General features: G+C 41.2%; 1 protein-coding gene across 2 annotated transcripts in view; it reads left to right on the forward strand.

The window, feature by feature from the left end:
• Nucleotides 1-19562, forward strand: part of Slc26a4 (solute carrier family 26 member 4) — a 48686-nt gene that overhangs the window by 13934 nt on the left and 15190 nt on the right. For both annotated transcript variants that reach the window (XM_050122329.1, XM_050122328.1), the window contains 9 exons: nt 3644-3796; nt 3904-3986; nt 9394-9541; nt 10879-10992; nt 15033-15110; nt 15241-15336; nt 15590-15696; nt 17819-17888; nt 19112-19204. In XM_050122329.1, coding sequence (XP_049978286.1) covers nt 3644-3796; nt 3904-3986; nt 9394-9541; nt 10879-10992; nt 15033-15110; nt 15241-15336; nt 15590-15696; nt 17819-17888; nt 19112-19204 — 942 coding nt within the window. The remainder of the gene's footprint in view (nt 1-3643; nt 3797-3903; nt 3987-9393; nt 9542-10878; nt 10993-15032; nt 15111-15240; nt 15337-15589; nt 15697-17818; nt 17889-19111; nt 19205-19562) is intronic.

Genomic DNA, 19562 nt, shown 5'->3' on the forward strand with positions numbered 1-19562 from the left:
AGCAAATAGGCTCACCTCTGGGGCCCAACACAGGCTGTTTTTTGATTCAGCATGTATCTATCTATCTATCTATCTATCTATCTATCTATCTATCTATCTATATCTGTCTATATCTATCTATCTATCTATATCTGTCTATATCTATCTATCTATCTATCTATCTATCTATCATCTATCTATCTATCTATCTATCTATCTATCTATCTATCTATATCTGTCTATATCTATCTATCTATCTATATCTGTCTATATCTATCTATCTATCTATCTATCTATCTATCTATCTATCTATCTATCTATCATCTATCTATCTATCCTGAAAGTATCTGTAGCAGGAGATGCTGGGAGGTGATTGGAAAAGGTTGTTACAGTCTTACAGAGAGGAACTAAAAGAAAGTCAACTCTAAAAGTTATCCAGCGCCTTTTCTCAGATACATATTAAGCAAATGTTTTTCCTTATGGCTTTGTAATGGTGATAACTATTATCCAAATGAAGTGGTTTTAAAATTTATTTTTTAAACAATATAATGGATAAAATATTAGCCGTAGCTGATATCTCAATTTGACCTGTGTTTAGAATTCTAGGCTAAACTGCAGAATTATATTGATCTATAATTTAGAACTCTGACAAAAATTAAATTATAATTACTGTTAAGTCCTTTCTTGGAATTTATTTTATTGTCAACAGTCAGGCCACTTTAATTTATATAGCTGAGATTTATTCCTCTACACATTAAACTTTCTGTTGTAGAACTTTCCACGAGAAATGCTGAGCTCACAGTGCAAGCAGCTATAGGTCACATGCTCTGCTCAATGCAGGTGTGTGATTTTGCTCTTTGTAGCATTTAAAATGCACCAGGGATTCTTGGAACTTTATTCAGGTTTATTTTAAATCTATGTGTGAGTATTTGCCTGCATGTATGTGCTCCATGTGACTACACAGTGTCTACAGAGGCCAAAACACAGCACTGGATCCTCTGGAACTGGAGTAACAGATTTTTTTTCTTTTGTTTTTTGAGGCAGAATTTCTCTGTAGCTTTGGAGCCTGTCCTGGAATTAGTTCTTATTTTAAATTGATTTTTATTGAGCTCTACAGTTTCCTTCAACCCTTTCCCAAGGTCCCCATGCCCCCAATTTACTCAGAAGATCTTGTCTTTTTCTACTTCCCATGTAGATTAGATCCATGTATGTGTCTCTTAGGGTCCGCATTGTTGTCTAAGTTCTCTGGGATTGTGGTTTGTAGGCTAGTTTTCTTTGCTTTATGTTTAAAAACCACATATGAGTGAGAACATATGATAGGTGTCTTTCTGGGTCTGGGTTATCTCACTCAAAATGATGTTTTCTAGCTCCATCCATTTGCCTGCAAATTTCAAGATGTTGTTATTTTTTTTTCTGCTCAGTAGTACTCCATTGTGTAAATTTACTACATTTTCCTTATCCATTCTTCAGTTGAGGGGCATTTAGGTTGTTTCCGGGTTCTGGCTATGACAAACAATGCTGCTATGAACATAGTTGAGCACATGTCCTTGTGGCACGATTGAGCATCCTTTGGATATATACTCCAAAGTGGTATTACTGGGTCTTGAGGAAGGTTGTTTCCTGATTTTCTGAGAAATCACCACACTGATGTCCAAAGGGGTTGTACCAGCTTGCACTCCCACCAGCAATGCAGGAGTGTTCCCTTTACCCCACAATCTCTCCAGTATAAGTTGTCATCAGTGTTTTTGATCTTGGCCATTCTTACAGGTATAAGATGGAATCTCAGAGTTGTTTTGATTTGCATTTCTCTGATGGCTAAGGATGTTGAGCATTCCTTAAGTGTCTTTTAGCTATTTTAGATTCCTCTGTTGAGAGTTCTCTGTTTAGATCAAGTTACAGATGTTTTTAAGTCACATGCAGGTGCTGGAAATCAAACCCAAGTCTCTGGTACAGCAGTCAGTGTTCTTAACCTATGAGCCATCTTTATAGCCCCAAGAGGTTCTTTTTATTCAAAGGTTTAATTAATTTCTGTGATACCTTTTGCTAGAGTCACCCAGGAAAAAGGAGCCTCAACTGAGGAATTTCCTTCATCAAACTGGCTTGTGAGCATATGTGTGGGCCGTTTTCTTCAAAAAACAAAAACAATGTTAAGTATCTCTGGAAAGCAGAGTTAACTTGACATATTGGGTTTAAGGTGAGAGCAAAATGCTCTCTAAGAGAAAGTTGAAAAGGCTTCCTTCAAGTTAAATGCCTAAATTCTAGCCCCAAACTTGCTGAGATAAATTTGCTTGTAAAAAACTCTCCAGCTCCTTACTCCTGGAAGCACTCCAGACAGGTGAGGCTGCTGGCAAAATGAATTGATGTTCCTTATACGCCTGACACCAGATTCTCATGATAATTATTTACAGTATTTCACTTATCTGTAAAAATAAACTAAGATACATGTTTTAACTCCTCAGATGCACCATTCCTTTATATCAAATTAAAACCTAACTATAAACAGACTCATTCAAAGGAAAGTGGCTACTGGCAGACTCGTCTTATAGAATTAAGAGACGCCTCCCTGAGACATGACTTACCTAAGAGGCACAAAAGAACAAAGATGCCACTGTTCTGCCTTGAAGTCTCCCTACTGACACCCTTGAAGAAGACTATGGTTTCCCAGAGTCCTTGTGTTTACAAAACAAAATGAGTTTCCTTGAGCTGGCTTCTCTGTCACTTGGAAAGAACAGCTTTTAGTGTTAAGATAATTTCTAAACAATATATACTTGGCCTATGTACCCGTTCAGTGGTTTTAATTTGCCATAGAGTATTGATCAGTATCACATGGATATCCATATGGAACACTTTTTGGAGGTTTTTATTGCTATATTCTGCATCATTCAGGTTGGGGGAAGAACATTACTTAGGATGTTGACTGGGACCAAAGAAAAGTAACTAGAATTTTCAGTTTGTCAGACTTTGGTTTCAGCAACACTCTTTATATATAGACCTATGAAGAGCACCTGTACAGCCTCCTTAAGACAGAAATTTGGTTTATTTTTCTGTAAGTAAAAGATAGCATTCCACAGTTTTCCTTGAAAAATTCTCCATTTTACCCTAAAAAATACAGATAAACACAAAAATGTAAAAATCAATTCTCCAAGTTAATCACAAATAGTAGCTCTGTGTACATGTGTGTTAGAAATTACATGTTCTCAGTGTTCCTTGTATTAGTCAATGCATTTTTATAACTTTAATAATAGTTTTCTATTATTTATTTATGCAAATATGTATTTTAGAAATTTTATTGCTTAATGGTCCTTGTATTAGCCAACATATTTTTATGATTTTTAAATCATTATTTATTTATTTGTATATGTGTACTATGTGTACATGTGTATTTTCATGCGTGCTACAGAAAAGGCATGGAGGTCAGAGAACAGTTTTCAGGAGTCAGTTTTCTCCTTCAGTCATACGGTTTCTGAGGATAGGACCAAGATCGTCAGTCTTGTCAGCGAGTTTTTTAACCGACTGAGCCATCTTACCTGCCCCATTGTTAAGGTTTTTTTTGCATAAGACTCACATGTGCCATTTGGTGTGATGTAACTGTTCATGTGGGAGAACTGCTTCTATGTATGTGTCTGTATAGTATATGCCATATACACCCCTGTTCTCTTTACAGACACTAATTGAGATTTTTCAAAATATCGGTAACACCAATATTGCGGATTTCATTGCTGGGTTACTTACCATCATCATCTGTATGGCTGTCAAGGAATTAAATGACCGATTTAAACACAAAATCCCAGTTCCTATTCCTATAGAAGTGATTGTGGTAAGTAGAATATATGGTCATAAAATTCAGCACTAATTAGGCTGACAAGCAAGCAATTGTTAAAGTTAATGGAGTTGTTTTTTTTCCATTTATTTCTTTTATTTCAGACAGTAATTGCCACTGCCATTTCCTATGGGGCCGACTTGGAAAAAAAATACAATGCTGGCATTGTTAAGTCCATCCCAAGTGGGTGAGTGTGGCATTCCTCTCAGAAAGCACCAATAAACTAAGGCAGTGTTTTGTTTAAGTGAAACTTTTATTGCCAGTTTCGCTTCACCACTGATAATCTTTCTTTCGTGGGATCTTGAAGAAATACCATGTGCACAAAGCATCAGATGAGCAGTGCATTTGGAGATCAAGTTCAGGATGGTCGATAAAAGCAGACCATACATGCTCCGTTTTCTTACAGTGTGACAGGACATGTACATTCAGTACCAGACTCCTGATTAAAATACGTATGTATAATTATAGTGTAACAGGAGCATAATCACAATTAGCATTGATTGCATTATGAACAATTTGTTTAAGGAATCTAGGCTGTTTGGCTTCAATTCCCTACCATGTAATCAACCACACATAAAAATACTATCTCTCATACCTATAAATAAGTTGCATTATTTTCATGTAAATTTTACATATATTTAGACATTTTGTGAATTAGAAGAGTAAAAGGCCAAGGTCCTTAATCCATCCCTGTCACTGTCAGCTTGTGTGACCCTGGGAAAGTTCTTTTGTAAGACATCGGTAATCACACAGCTGAAGCCTCAACTCAAGCTTGTGAAATGCCACTGAGAGCTCTCATAAAAATGCAGAACAGATGAAGTAACTCATACTACAGTCAAGAGGAAGCGTACATATTCACCACATCTATAATACTGACTACACCATTTGTAAGTAGGCTTGAGGTCAGTCAATAAGCGGTAGCTTCTCTTCCTTTCAATTAATGATGGCCCGTGTTGTCCTAGATTTTCTATGCTTGTAACCGAGACTTCTCAGTGCTTCCACAGCAAATGGTCTCATTTAAGTAAAACTCCTACAGCGTTTCCAATACCAATTTAAAGATATCTAAAAAACAACTGGTTCATGAAGCTTATACTGCATATTACCCATTCAAGTGTTAGAAATGTGCCTTTGGTAACACCCTTCACCTGTTTTAACACAAATTCCTGCTTCACACCTCAAACCTATGTATTCAGACTGCTTGGAGAGGCCTAGAAACGATTCTTTTTCAAAAGTGTCTCAAGTGAGTCTTCTGATCAGGTAACTTTGAGAAAATTTACACTAGAAGATCAGCATTAAGGCTGTAAAGGCTACGGCCGGAAGAAAAGCAACGATCAAAGTTGCAAAGAAACTTGAGCTGCGGAATTTCGACCCCAAAGACTGAGTTGTTTTGTAGTCACAGATACTTGTGTAGTCACAGATACTTCCCAGGCCGGAGATGGACTATAGCACATGCCTGCCCTGTGAGTCCCTGTTCCAGTACTTGCTGTGGGGATTCCCCTTTCCTCACATTGTCTTTTCTGGTGCTCTGAAGAAATTCCTGGCCACTCCCCTTTACAGGATCTTTAGCCTTCTGCCCTTTGGTTCAGTCAAGCTTAGTCCTCTGCTTGCTAACTAAGTTCTGGGGGACCCTTCATGGTAGTGGCCCCACTTGTGGCATTAAGCTATGTCTCCCTCTAGAATAGCATCTATCTTACAGAGGGCTCTCTGAAAACATTTGTGCAGGGAATAAGCTTCCTAAGCCATATCACTACAAATAAGCCACAAGAAAGGTTCTGACTATCTAACTTGGTGGCACAGGCACAATTCTAAAACAATGATGTTAACACATCTGTGAAGGAAAGGGTGACATGGAAGGATGAGAAAACCAGAGTGGGAATGAGAATGTTTTAGGGGCTGAGGACAGCACCAGGGTAAGAAAAGGAACTTCCTGTATCTCCAGTCAAATTATTGGCAGCTTCCTTTTGATTCTCTGAAGGTCAGGGTGACATTCAGTCCCCAGAACAACCTCCCATTGCATAGCCCCAAATAGTGACTCTGTCCTCTCCACATAAGCTTGACAACTTCCCATTGAATAGCCCCAAATGGTGACTATTTTTCCTTCGTAAGCTTGTTTCTTTTCTCATTTACTCAGCATGACCTCATGAGTAGTTAGTTCATACTCTGAGTTACACTAGAATGCTAGGTTTTTGTTGATCATGTTGTCTATATGGGGCCATTGAAGGCTCTTTTGATAGCTCCCATGTCACACTGTACATATTACACTATGGCAGACTGTTGGTTTTGATTTGATTTTTAGAGCATTTTTCCCTTACTTTCTGTACTCTAGTACTAAAAGATAATCTTAAAAATGTCTTGCCTCAGTACATTTCCATCAAAATACTTCTAATATTTCTGTTTGCTTTGTGGTTCTCCAGCTCTCCTGAATGTCTCAGTTTTAGACTGAAGAGACAATTATGCTTATCTTTTGGAAATCAAGACTCCCATCAGATGACTAAAGTAACCCACTATGTCTATTTGACATCTACCATTTGTACACAAAGCAATACTCCAGATACTTATATCCTCAGCTGTCTGTGTGGAAGCACCTGCCAAGGGGTAGGCAGTGTGCCGGATGTTCAGTGGGCTCCCAGTCTAGTGAGGACAGTCATCCTCCGGGAATCAGTGCTGTGTAGTGGAGGTTAGCTCATTATGCATTAAAGGACAACTTCTGGATATTTTAAGGATGACATTAACATAGGAATTAGTAAGTAAGGATGCTTGAATAAAAAATGCAGCTTATAACAAAGCGCATGGCACTTTGGATGTACAACGAGGAGTTCATTGCAACCGGAGCATAAAGTAGGCAGAGGAGGTGAGAGGTGAGCGCAGGCATGGAAGCCACCACGGACGGCCTGATATCTTTGTGTCTATATTGGCATTTTGAGGCACTGTTGGAGGGTTTTAAGGCATGAGAGAAATCACTTTTATTAGTACTGTACACAGTGAATTAAAAACAGCTAAGCAACCAGAAGAGGAATCCATTCCAGTAATGTAAGAGATAAGGAGAGTGGTCACAGCGATGAAACAGAATGTAGAGACGGGAAGACTGACAAACCTTATCAGCAGATGAGTGGGAGCTGAAGAGGGCTGGAGATCAGCAGGTGGCTCTATTTTCCTCTCTACTCCTTGTTGGTTAAAAAACACAACCCATTTTGTCTAGTCAGTGCCTTAGTGTCCCACAGGAATTCACTCAAACCGGAACTTTGTCTGTCCCTCCAGTCACAGCCTGCCTCTCTCCTGATACAGCTGATCTTCATTCTGCTGTGTTTGGTGTGTCCAGTTTTTCATCCATTTCAACAAGTGCTTTTCCTCTACTCCACCTGTCTCCATGATGTGTGTGTGTGTGTGTGTACTTTTGTGCTCTGAATTTCACTCTCTTTACCACCTTATATTGTCTCTACTCTAAGTGACGGGTTCCTCTCTTCCTAGTCAGTAACAGAGGTGCTGTCATAGTATTTATTGCTACCGTTTTCACTTGGTGTCCTTTGCAGAGAACTTGGAGTGTGGCCCAGGAAAGGCAGCATGATAGAAAGAAGATGGCTTTCTCCTGTGATCTGCCGCCTTTGTTTAGCTGGATTGGGAAACATTTGCCAAACATTTACATCCAACCTGAAGTGAAACATACAATTAGCATGCTTATTACATTACTCCTCTTTTATGTGTTCTTGGGCCCTTTTGGGGAGTACTGTTCCCCATCCTCATGTCTTTAGGATAAGTATGTGTTCATATGCTCCCTTTCCTTCATGAATTGGTCAGACTGGGTTGGCTAGGGCTAACAGGCCCCTGGGGTGACTTTGTAGTTTAGGAAGTGTTATTTCAGGTAACAAGATATATTCTTGGGGTTATTAGAAGATGTGCAGACAGGGTCTCCATTAATTCACTTTGGACAAATAGTTGACACCGTTGAAGTAGAGCAAGAAGCAGAAGTCATGATGGGAATATGGTGGGTTTAGGTTCTTCCAGCTTAGGCTGAGCACCACTAGTCACAAGGAACTAACTAGTTAAAATATAATATCTCATTAAATTTTATGAGAAGAGGGCACAGTCATCCTATGATAGCCAATGAAACAATTTATTAAGTTTATACAACATGCCCAAAGTCATAAAGTCACTCAATGACTGAAGTCCGTTGGCTTCATACCTCACAGTTTTAAACCCTAGTAATTAAGGATTGGCTAACATTTGGAGAACACTACAGTCACGGAGCCAGTGTGCATTACACTACTATCAAAACTAAAACCTTTTCAGGGTTTGGCTTTGACAGAGCACTAGTTACCTGAAGTAAACTTGACTGGGTCTTGGAAGCACCCTATTAAGTGATATCTAAGATGAAATCTAGACTAGCAGGTGATTTAATACTGTGTCACTCAAGTGTGTTGTTTGTAACATGCCGACTGTCTACAGTTGGGTTCTATTCCGGGGCCTATACGTAGGATAGGAGAAGGATAGAGGAGAAGTCTGAAAATTAACTCTTCTGGGGGCAAGTCTTCACAACAGCAGAGTCCTGGCAGGCCTTACTATCCAATTACCCAGTCTCCAACATGGACCCACTAAAACTTCAAGCCACTCATTTATCTCTTCCAAGCTGCAGTTTTCATATCAAAATGAGAGAGACGGGTTCACTAGTACTCTGAGGTCACTAACTCAAAATTTCTCTACTGTGTGTCTCTAAAACTCCCACTTCCACTTTATCTTTATTTAATTATAAGATACACAGGTGGAGGGACTTGTTTTAATGACTGGAGATTTTGGGGATTGTACTATATGGACATTCTATAGGTAAATGAAGCTCTTCCTCCAAACTTTTAAATTTAGGAATTAATCTCATAATTGTGTTTATATCTTTCTAGTTTTGCTATATAATCTGTGAAAACACAATCAGTTATTTTAGTGACTGTGCAGGATGATTATAATTACATAAATTTAATGTGGGATGAGGGTTTTTTCCTTCTGAAAATTAAGATTTTTAAATGTCACGCTCTTTAGGATTTTTAGCTGAGTTCTTTCAGTATCAAATATTCTTTCTCAAGCCGGGCGGTGATGGCGCATGCCTTTAATCCCAGCACTCGGGAGGCAGAGGCAAGCAGATCTCTGTGAGTTCGAGACCAGCCTGGTCTACAGAGCTAGTTCCAGGACAGGCTCCAAAGCCACAGAGAAACCCTGTCTCGAAAAACCAAAAAAAAAAAAAAAAAATTCTTTCTCTTCAAGAAAACTGACATTTTTTTCACACAGACCAAACTTTATAATATACTGAGAATCTCCTGTATCACCAAAGACCTTGAAGGTGAAATTGTATGAGGAAAAATGTTACTTGTGCAGTGGCATGGACCCATAGTGACAGATTTATTCATGTCAGGGGCATAAAAACAAAAACAAAAACACTCTCAAGCAGCCAGTAACCTAGCACTATCTTCTGGTTAAAAACTAGAAAAGCAGATGTTCCTTCTTACGCATCTCATGTGCATTTGTTCCCTTCTGTGTGTACCATGTGACTGAGTGGACACAAAGGTTGGGGAAAAGCTGTCAAATCTTCACAACAGTTTTTCACTTACTAGGTTCTTGCCTCCTGCACTTCCGTCCGTGGGCCTGTTTTCCGACATGCTGGCTGCATCCTTTTCCATTGCTGTGGTGGCTTATGCTATTGCAGTGTCTGTAGGAAAAGTCTATGGCACCAAGTATGATTATCTCATCGACGGAAACCAGGTATGGTCACCTATTTGTTGAGCTGAGTTTATAAGACTAAAAGCAAGATAAGGAAACACAACTGGGGAGAAATTTAGGTATCACCTAAGGAAACAGATGGTTTCTTTCACTGGCCTTTATTGAACTGTTTTCTCTCCTGTACTTGATAATTAAACATTTTTTTTGAAATATACAAGCTAAGCCACCTTGTTTCTTAAGAAGTAAGCTAAAGTAACACTGTCTTGGTCAGGGTTTTTATTGCTCTGATAAAAACATCATGACCAAAAGCAACCTGAGGAAGAAAGGGTTTTATTTCAGTTAATAGCTTGCAGTCTATCACCCAGGGAAGTCAGGGCAGGAACTCAACGCAGGAATCTAGAGACAGGAACTGATGCAGAGGCCTTAGGAGAGCGTGGTTTACTAGTTGCTCCCCATGATTTGCTCAGCTTATTTTCTTATAGCCCCCACGACCACCAGCCCAGGGGTGTCACTGCTATAGTAAGATGAGCCCTCCAATTAATTGTTAATCAAGAAAATGCCCTACAAGCCAGGCAGTAGTGGTGCGCTCCTTTAATTACAGCTCTTGGGAGGTAAAGACAAGGGGATCTCTGAGTTCAAGGTCAGTCTTGTTTACAGAGTTAGTCAGAACAGTCAGGGCTACACAGAGAAATCTTGTCTAGAACCCACTCTCCCAAAATAAAGAAAGGAAGGAAAGAGAGAGAGAGAGAGAGAGAGAGAGAGAGAGAGAGAGAGAGAGAAGGAAGAAAGAAGGAAAAAAGGAAAGAAGGAAGGAAGGAAGGAAGGAAGGAAGGAAGGAAGGAAGGAAGAAGGAAAAAAGGAAGGAAGGAAGATGCTTTGGATGTCTAGTTACAGGCCAGTCTGGTAGGGGTATTTTCTCGAATGAGGTTCTTTCTTTCTAAATTACTCTAGCTCGTGTCAAGCTGACACAAAACTAGCTGTTACAAGCACTAATTAAAAATGCTAGTCCAGTCAGGTCAAAAGTAACATAAAAGTCATCTATCAAGTTAGACAAAACACTTTCCATGTATTCAAGTAACTCTCAGTAATTTATTTCCCTTATAAATGATTATTGTATGTATACACATGATGTGTGCATGTGTGTGTGCCACAGAACATGTGTGGAGGTCAGAGGACAGCTTTCTGGAGTCAGGTCTCTCTCTCTCTCTCTCTCTCTCTCTCTCTCTCTCTTCACCTTTGCATGGTTCTAGAACTTGAATTCATGTTATTGGGTCTGCAAGGCAAATATCTGTATCCACTAAGCCATCCTGATGGCCACTTGGTGAGAATCCGGTGAGCATTCTCTTGGCAACATCACTGTAACCCAGTCTCTCCCTTAGGAATTTGTTGCCTTTGGCATAAGCAATGTCTTCTCAGGATTCTTCTCCTGTTTTGTGGCCACCACTGCTCTGTCTCGAACGGCTGTCCAGGAGAGCACTGGAGGAAAGACACAGGTATGAGTGACAGTGGGGAACAGGAAGGGGATGATGGCTCAGAGAGGCTTCCACAAGAACTGAATATGACACTTAGCCTTCAGAGAGAGGGACTTGTGCTTCCTCATCTGATCCAACTTGGGTCTCGTCTCTTTGACATGGCCAACCCTTATAAAAGACTTTTTAAGACAAGATCTCCTGAGTAAATTGGGAGCACGGGGACCTAGGGGGAGGGTTGAAGGGGAAGGGAGAGGCAGGAAGGGGAACAGAGAAAAATGTAGAGCTCAATAAAAATCAATAAAGAACAGACTTTTTAAAAAGCAACATGTACGGTCTCCTGAAACTGTGATTGCCAAATCCTTACGTGTCAGTTCTCACCTGGATGATAACTACACTCGCCTGGGACAGTCACACTCATTAGTAAATAAACAACAATACTGTTTATCAGTTTGCAATCTAGGGAGAACAAGATCCTGGTTTAAAAGAAAAAACATAAACCATTTCCCAAAGCTTAGCCTGGTGGTAGCACAGGCCAGTAATTCAAGCTGCTTGGTCAATCCAGGCAGGATGGACTCCAGGTTCCCAAGTACAAGACATCTCTGTTTGGGTTCCAGAATGAATTTGAGACCATCTGTGATAATGATGTGGAACCCTGTCTCAAAAGAAAAAGGGAGAAGAAGCTGAGGATACAGTGTAGTGTAGAACACTTGCTCTGTGTGTTTGAGGTGCCGAGGTCCATCTCCAGCACCACAGTGGGAAAATGAAGCTCTTTGCAGCTTTGTAAGCTATAATATTGTCTTTAAATGATGTGTGTGGGTGTTTACCTGAACATATATCTGCGCACCACATATGTGCAGTGGCCTGGGACCCCAGAAGAGGGTGCCAGATGCCCCAGGACTGGAGTTACAGATGGCTGTGAGCCACCATGTGGGTGTTGGGAGTGCACTGTAGCTCCTCTCTAGAAGAGCAGCCAGTGAGTGCTCTTAGCCACCGAACTCTCTCCAGCCCCTAGTTATTGTACTTCCCATTCATATTTCCTTTTCAAAAGTGAGCAACTTCCTCTAGAGGTTTTTAGTCCCACAGAACAATAATTTGTTAGACAAGACTTTTTGCTGTAATATTTTGGCATTTCTTCCTTAGTAATATTTCTGTTCTTGAAGTTCTGATTATGGCTTTAATTTTGCTTCTTAAATATGGCTTTTAGTTGTTGCTTTCACAAGGTAACCATAAAACTGGCTAATGCTTCCTGAAGCCATCCAGAAAGCCCAAGAAACATACTCAGAGTCTGCTTGAAACCAGACTCAGCTCCATGCAGACCAAAGACAAGCCTTATACCAGGACTGCATTTCTGTCAAGCTTTAGCTTCCTAATGTAAGAAAAAACATTATTTAGAAAAGAAAGAAAGAAAAAAAGGAAGGAAGGAAGAAAAAAGAAGAGGTCCAAGACTATAAAATAGAATAAAGCCAAACTGTTGTAAAACACATACAGTTGTCAAGGGTTTTGTTAAAGCAGAGACATAAAAATGAAAGGAAATACCAAGAAAACAATGACTCCAGCAGTGACTTGCCAGGAAGAGCTGTAAAGGTTCTCACAGCCCATTTGATGTCCCCACAATGTGGCTGACATTACCACAATACAGATGGTGTCACCATAGTACGGATGACATCACCACATATGCATGATGCTTCTCTCCTTTTAAAATGGCCTCTCCCAATTATTTGACTACATTGAAGCAAAATTTAATTTTAATTTTTAGAGGAATTTTTTATAAGCTTTTTGAAGTTATTTCTGGCATGGAGGAAACAGGTAAAGGAACCCAGTAAGCACTAAGAAGCAAAAGCAGAGCTCTCCTGTCAAGGGGCAGTCTCAAAGCTGCATCTGTTTTAGCAGAAGCTGTCAGCAGCTGGATCCCTGCTGCTCACTATAGAGGTAGGCACTGACCAGCTCCCCGGGACACGTGGCCCCGAGTGGGTGCAGCTAGAACTGAGCTGCTCATGGCCATTCTCCTGCTGCTATCTCCTAGACAAGGCATGGGCCGCCTGCCCCAGTAATAATGTGTAAAGTGCCCTCCTTGGCAAAGGGCTCGGGGATAATGGTGTTCTGGTAAGTTAATATCCTCTGCCACACACTGGCATGTATTATATTTAGGAGGGAAGGATGCCAGAAGTTCAGCACTGAAGGAAGAAACAAGCAGAAATGGCTTGATAGTTAATTACTGAAAAGCATATTAAGTTCTAGGGTTAAAAGTCTAAGACCTTGGACTGAAATCCAGGGACCTGTGACCAAAAGACTATCAAGTCCTCCTGTGCGGTTTCTCTTATTTTGTGCCTGAGCCTCGACTTTAGCACAGATGGGGCTACTAATTATACCCACCTCAAAGGGACCCTGTGAGGATTAAATGAGACAATGCAAAGCCCCAGCACACACTGACTCCTAAATGCGGATTACTCTACTCCTGGGGAGGAATGGCCCCTTAACACGTGTGCTGGGCCTGGCACCTAAGCAGTGCCAAACATACAGATGTTGAAGAACAAACAGAAGAATGAGTGTTGGTAGACTTTGACTGTGTTTAACTGTAGGCTTCCTTTCTGTCCTTTTTCTCACCCCTACTCCGACTTCTGCTGGCTCATAGAACAGTAATTAATACAAATTACTCCATAGTTCTAACTACCCTTTCTCTTAACAATAATTAACTTGCCAGAAATTGAATCTTCTCAAAGATATAAAATCTATGTTTTTCCCACAAAGCAGCCTTATTCAGTAAATTCAAGTAACTAATCCCTTATAGGTTTTAATATTGTGATCAAACTTAGCCTTGGCTCTATAATTAGAGACTTACTATCATACATCCTTGGTGAATGGTGAATCTCCTGCCCAGAGTTGTGCGGACAGTTTTCCCTATCTCCAAATATACCTGTTACCAATCCCTAGAGCCTAGATGAAAGCGGTTCAATAAATACAAGTTAAATAACAGGAGGAGGGCATGAAGGGAGGAGGAGGAAGGTGTAGGGAAGGGAAGGAGGAGGAGGATACTAGTTTCTTAGACAAAAGAGGGAACTGTTCACCTTGGTGCTGGGAACCTGGACCACGGAGTCAGAAGATGACAGAAAAAAGGTTAGGCTTGCAAAGTGAGATTTTTAATACCTATGTATTCATGATATTACCCAGGCTGACTCGTGTAAACATAAGCGGCCAGTGTACCAGATGGAACGAATGTTCTCCTCTTACATTTGCTAGGACACTACGCAGGGCAGTGCTTGCGCTCAGTCGTCTCTCCCCTCCCTCGCTCTGACTGGTCTGCTTCTGGTTCCCTGTCTCTTCTCCTTTGTTTCAGAGTCTCTAGTCTGCTCAGCTATTCCCCACGATGTCTCAGCAAAGAATTCATTGGCCAAGCCAACTGATCAGACCAGGAATAGGCCCTACCCCCTCAGCCTCTCTCCTAACTATTTATGGATCTTAGCAGAGCTTTTCTTGTCAGCGAAGGTAAAGTTCTGAGCTTCCTTTCCTCCATGATTGCTCCGCTGCTGCAGCCTGTGTTTGCAGCCTGTGTCTACAACTGTCAGAGGAGACAGGAGCTGTGGTGTGCCAATGTGACACTGTGGATTTATGATAAGATGGCTTAATTTATTTTCTCGGGGGTTTTCATGGCAATTCTGAACTACAGATACAATGTGAGTAACCATTATGGCTGCTGTTTCCACAATGCACCATAAGGGTTCTTTCCCCAAAATATGAGGGTCTGCGTCTCATGTCACGGCAAACAACCAGAAGGATGACCTCCTAATTCACACCCATACCAGCCACTCAAACGAAATCCAAGGCAAACCAGCCTTGCGCTGTCAGGCTTTGTTTTCATATTTTCTTTAATTTCTCAGCAATAATGGGCATATATTGCTTTGTTTTTTTTTTTCATATTGCACGGGCCTAGCAAATAATGCTCATTTTTCTAAATCCTGAGCAGAAAGGGAGAGATGAGGAAGAAGTAACTGTGTCTGTGTGCAGATTCCTATGCATACCTGTGGTGAGCAGGGTGAGTCCACCTCACAGAAAGTATCTTTCAGGTTGCTGGCATCATCTCAGCTATGATTGTAATGATCGCCATTGTTGCCCTGGGGAAGCTTCTGGAACCCTTGCAGAAGGTAAAAACCCTGCTTTTCTGTGTACCAGTTCCTCTTCACCAGACTGTTGTCAGGGAAAGAGCTGGAGATTAGAAATCAACACATGGAAACCTTTGCCTTGAATAACACAGCCTTCATTCTCTCTGCGCAGTCCGTCTTGGCAGCCGTCGTCATTGCTAACCTGAAAGGGATGTTCATGCAGGTGTGTGACGTCCCTTGTCTGTGGAGGCAGAATAAGACTGATGCTGTAAGTGACCCTCCACATATCTGTCTTTAAATAGAGCTTGGTCCTGGCTGCTCCTGTCACATCCTTATGCCCCATCTCCTAAGGCTAGTCTGAACTTTTGGAGTCCTAGAGCAAATTCGAGTAGTATCGAGAAACCAGAGCCTTGATGTCATCTGTGTGACAGTCCTATACCTCTGGGACAGTTTGTTTCCAATCACTTGATTGTTATTCTTTGTAATGAAATGTAATTCTTTTCATTTCCATTCCCTTCTAGGTTATCTGGGTGTTTACATGCGTAATGTCCATCATTCTGGGACTAGACCTGGGTTTGCTAGCTGGCCTTTTATTTGGACTACTGACTGTGGTCCTGAGAGTTCAGTTGTAAGTACAAACAAACAAACAAACAAACCAAAAAACAGGTATCTCACAGACAGCCTAGCCTGAATTTTCCTAGCTTGTTTCCATAAACAGATACTACTTTTTTAAAAATTATACATTGAGTGATTATATGATGCATACACATAGCACTTTACAAGGCTGAATATCTCTGATTAGTCTTACTCTATAGGTGAGAAAGTTTAAGCTCAGGAAATGTAAAGATCGTTTTTAATGCTTACAGTTACTAATTGGCAGATGAACCCCAATGCAGCTCACCCTGAATCTATGCCTTTCCTCACATGCTCCACTCTGTTCTCCTTTGGCTGTGCTAAAGTGGGGGGATACATAGATCAGCCAAAGACTGGGTTTGCTTTGTTTACGTCATTTTTAAATTGGGAGAATATTAGAGGCACTGGGCACCAGGCACAGAACTGGGCACCAGCATAAAACAACAAGTCAACTCCTCAATATATTCTAACCTGTTTTACTTTTTTGAAGTTAGTAACTCATTATGTAACTGAGAACTTTAAAAACAGTTATTACAGCCAGGATTCATTCAAATCTGACAAATGAGGCACATGCCCAATTATGTGAAGTAAATAAGATTAGTTCATATGCTCGGTGGGAGCAGGAGAGCTATGAGTCACATGGTGGAACAGCCTATGAGGACAGGTGAGGCAAGCTGAAGGCAGATTGTGGTGGTGATGGTTTTGTTCTGACTTTGGTTTTTGTTATGTGTCCACCTGGACTTGGGGAAACACAGCCGCCCTCTCCTTTAGTTTTCCCTTGCCTTTCTAGACATCTGGCTTCTTCTCTGCCTGCGCTTGGCAGTGATGAAAGAAGACTCCTGGAAAATCACTGACATAGATATCTTCAGCTTAGCATGGGTTCACCTCTCCTATTCCACTCACCAACTTTCTGCCCTCCCTCCCTCCCCTGGCATGGTGGTGCCCTCTTGAAAAGCCTGTGGCTATCTCCCTCAGCACCCTAAGAGAACAGGGTGATGAAAAGATTCATCAGCTTCCAGAGGGCCCAGTTTGCTTCTAGGGAATAGAGAAGAAGCCGTAGATGACTTTGCCTCCTGTGTTGAGTGTGTGCTCAGTGTTCTGTTGTTTTGAGTCCACTTGAGAAAGATGTTTTATTTTTTGAGACAAAGAATAACTACTGACAAGCTTTAACCTAAAAATGAGTTCAGTGCTATGAACCAAGGGAAAACTTGGTGGTATGATTTAGTTACTGGTTTGGTAAACAGTATCCTACCCAATGAAAAGTAACACCCTTCACAGTATTTATTTCCAGTAATTATAATCTGGATCCAGAGAGCACAATACTGAAAGGGCCTCAAACAGGCAGTCCTTCTGCAGGGGCTGCATTCAGCGTGTGTTGCCAGTCACAGTTGGAGAAACATGGAGTTTGTCTGGTCTCACCCAGAACAGGAAGTCAGTGGTCTGGTCAGCAGGCAGGACATGGAGTTTGTCTGATCTCACCCAGAACAGGAAATCAGGGGTCTGGTCAGCAGGCAGGACATGGAGTTTGTCTGATCTCACCCAGAACAGGAAATCAGTGGTCTGGTCAGCAGGCAGGACTCATCTCACCCTGCTGCTGCTTCTACAACAAGAGACGAATCTAATCTCTTATAGATACCATACTCCATCAAGAGGTTGCTGTAAGTCACAAAGAAGAAACCACAGACCTATATGTTAAAGATGAAGGCTATAAGCCCTATACTCAGTGCGTGTCTGTCTCTAACTCCCTGGAACACCATTTTAGAACTAATAAAAATGAAGATAACTGTGCTGGTCATTTGGAGTTATGGTCGGGCTTCTAGACGATTTACCATGTGAGAAAGCTTGGCACTTCCCCTATAATCGTTATGCACAGAAAGTGCTCATTATCCCCCAGCCATCAGAAGCTGCTCACAGTTACTTCCTCTTTCTTCAGTTCCACGCAAACACCAGCTGTTCATTTCAGAGTTAGATACAGGAAAATGTCATTTGCAATAAAGACAGAGTCCAAAGCACCAGAATGATGTTCTCTTTCATAGCTGTTATTTCTTTTTAACTTTTTAGTTGAAAAAGTGACTGTTGCAAAAAAAAAATGCTGATGTTCATTTCCCTTCTTGCAGCCCATCATGGAACAGCCTTGGAAGTGTCCCCAGCACAGACATCTATAAAAGTGTCACACATTACAAAAACGTAAGTGCCTTTGTAAAACGCTTGTCACAGGAGGGCTTGCTAGCCTGGAACTCAAGGAGTCAACAGATTTCGCTTTTAGCCTGCTAGGTGCAAGCCAAGAAGATGTCTATTGGGAAAGTTCATCAGCAAACTGAGAATGACTTGAGAACTTGGGGTTCAATGTGCCTTTTGTTAATATCAATTACAGAAATTCTGACAATACTAGTTAAATTTTGAAGTATGAGGCCAGCCTGGTCTACATAGTGAGCCCCAGGACAGTTAGGACTCCATAAAGAGACCTGTCTCAAAAAAAAAAAAAAAAAAAAAAAAGCAACAACAAAAAGCTTACTGTATATTCAACCTGGAATTCTATGACTGCTATTTAGTTTACTTCCGTAACTATTCTGTAAATGTTCACCCAAGTATCATCAAGAGCTGAAGCACTAGTTCAGGTGCTGGAGATGAGGAGGCCATGTAAAATATGCCACAGTAACAGAGCAGTGTGCCTTCAGAAGCACAGGAATCTAGTCGTCTTCTGTAAAGGAGATACGCACTCGGTTCCACAGTTCAGCTATGTGGTTTAACAGGGAAGCCTAGCTCGAGTTTGGGAGCTCCAGATTCTAAGCTCCTTCTTGGCAAGACTTTGCCCAAGTTACTCAATCTTCCCGACAGAGGTGTTTTCAGAGTCAAAGGGTGGACTGAGAGGGCTGTGACTGCTTGAAACCAGAAGACTCTGGATCTATGGGGTTCACTCTTGGAGTGGCCACTCTGTGTTAGGGTACAAACAAAGAAAAAAACATGGCACCGGTAAAGTTTCTGACCCCCACCTCCTGATCCCTTTGATAACTCCCCACCCCACCCCTTGCCAAAGAGTTTTAGCAAAATTAAAATTGTCAGTAGTGGAGGCTGGAGTCATGTTGCCTTTAGAGCCACTTTCTTCATCTGGGTAGCAGCAGACCCTGCCTATGAGAGTCTGATTCTGACTCTGATTCCATGGCTCCTGATTCTGGGCATCTTCTTACCTCATGACTCCCCATCTGAGAGAAGCCAGCAGTGCTGCTGGTCCCCTTGTGAGTTACCATTTCACCACAACAGGCAGAACTTCAGTAGAAGACCTGAGGTGTCGATTTGTTTAACCTCTCCGTTCCTCCCTCCCTTCTTCCCTTCCCTCCATCCTCTCTTCCCTCCCCTCTCTCAATCCTCTCTTCTCTCCCTCCCTCTCTCCTCCTTTTTTAAAACGCCAGCTTGAAGAGCCCGAAGGAGTGAAGATCCTGAGATTTTCTAGCCCTATCTTTTATGGCAATGTCGATGGTTTTAAAAAATGTGTTAAGTCCACAGTAAGTATTTTATTCCAAGAAGTTTGATTTTTTTTTACTTATTTTTAGATTTCATTCATTTATTGGGACCAACTAAGAATAAAGCCTTAGGCTTGGTTCTCCGTGTGGGCATTAAAAACTCTATCATGGCATGGCGTGAATACATACCTGTAATCCCAGCATTAAAAAGGCTGAGGATTGCTGTATATTTGAGGCCAGCCTGGTTTACATAATGATTTCTATGCTAGCTAGGGCTACAGACTTAGACCTAGTCTCACAAAAGGAAAATAATGAAAAAGCAGCTATATCATAACATCTATGCTCCTTATAACCTGCAATATGGAAGGGGAGGGGAGAGAACAGGAAGGGATGGGAAGGA

Source organism: Alexandromys fortis, unplaced genomic scaffold (assembly GCF_014885135.2).
Source record: "Alexandromys fortis isolate MF-2015 unplaced genomic scaffold, M_Fortis_MF-2015_v1.1 scaffold_201, whole genome shotgun sequence".
NCBI lineage: Eukaryota > Metazoa > Chordata > Mammalia > Rodentia > Cricetidae > Alexandromys > Alexandromys fortis.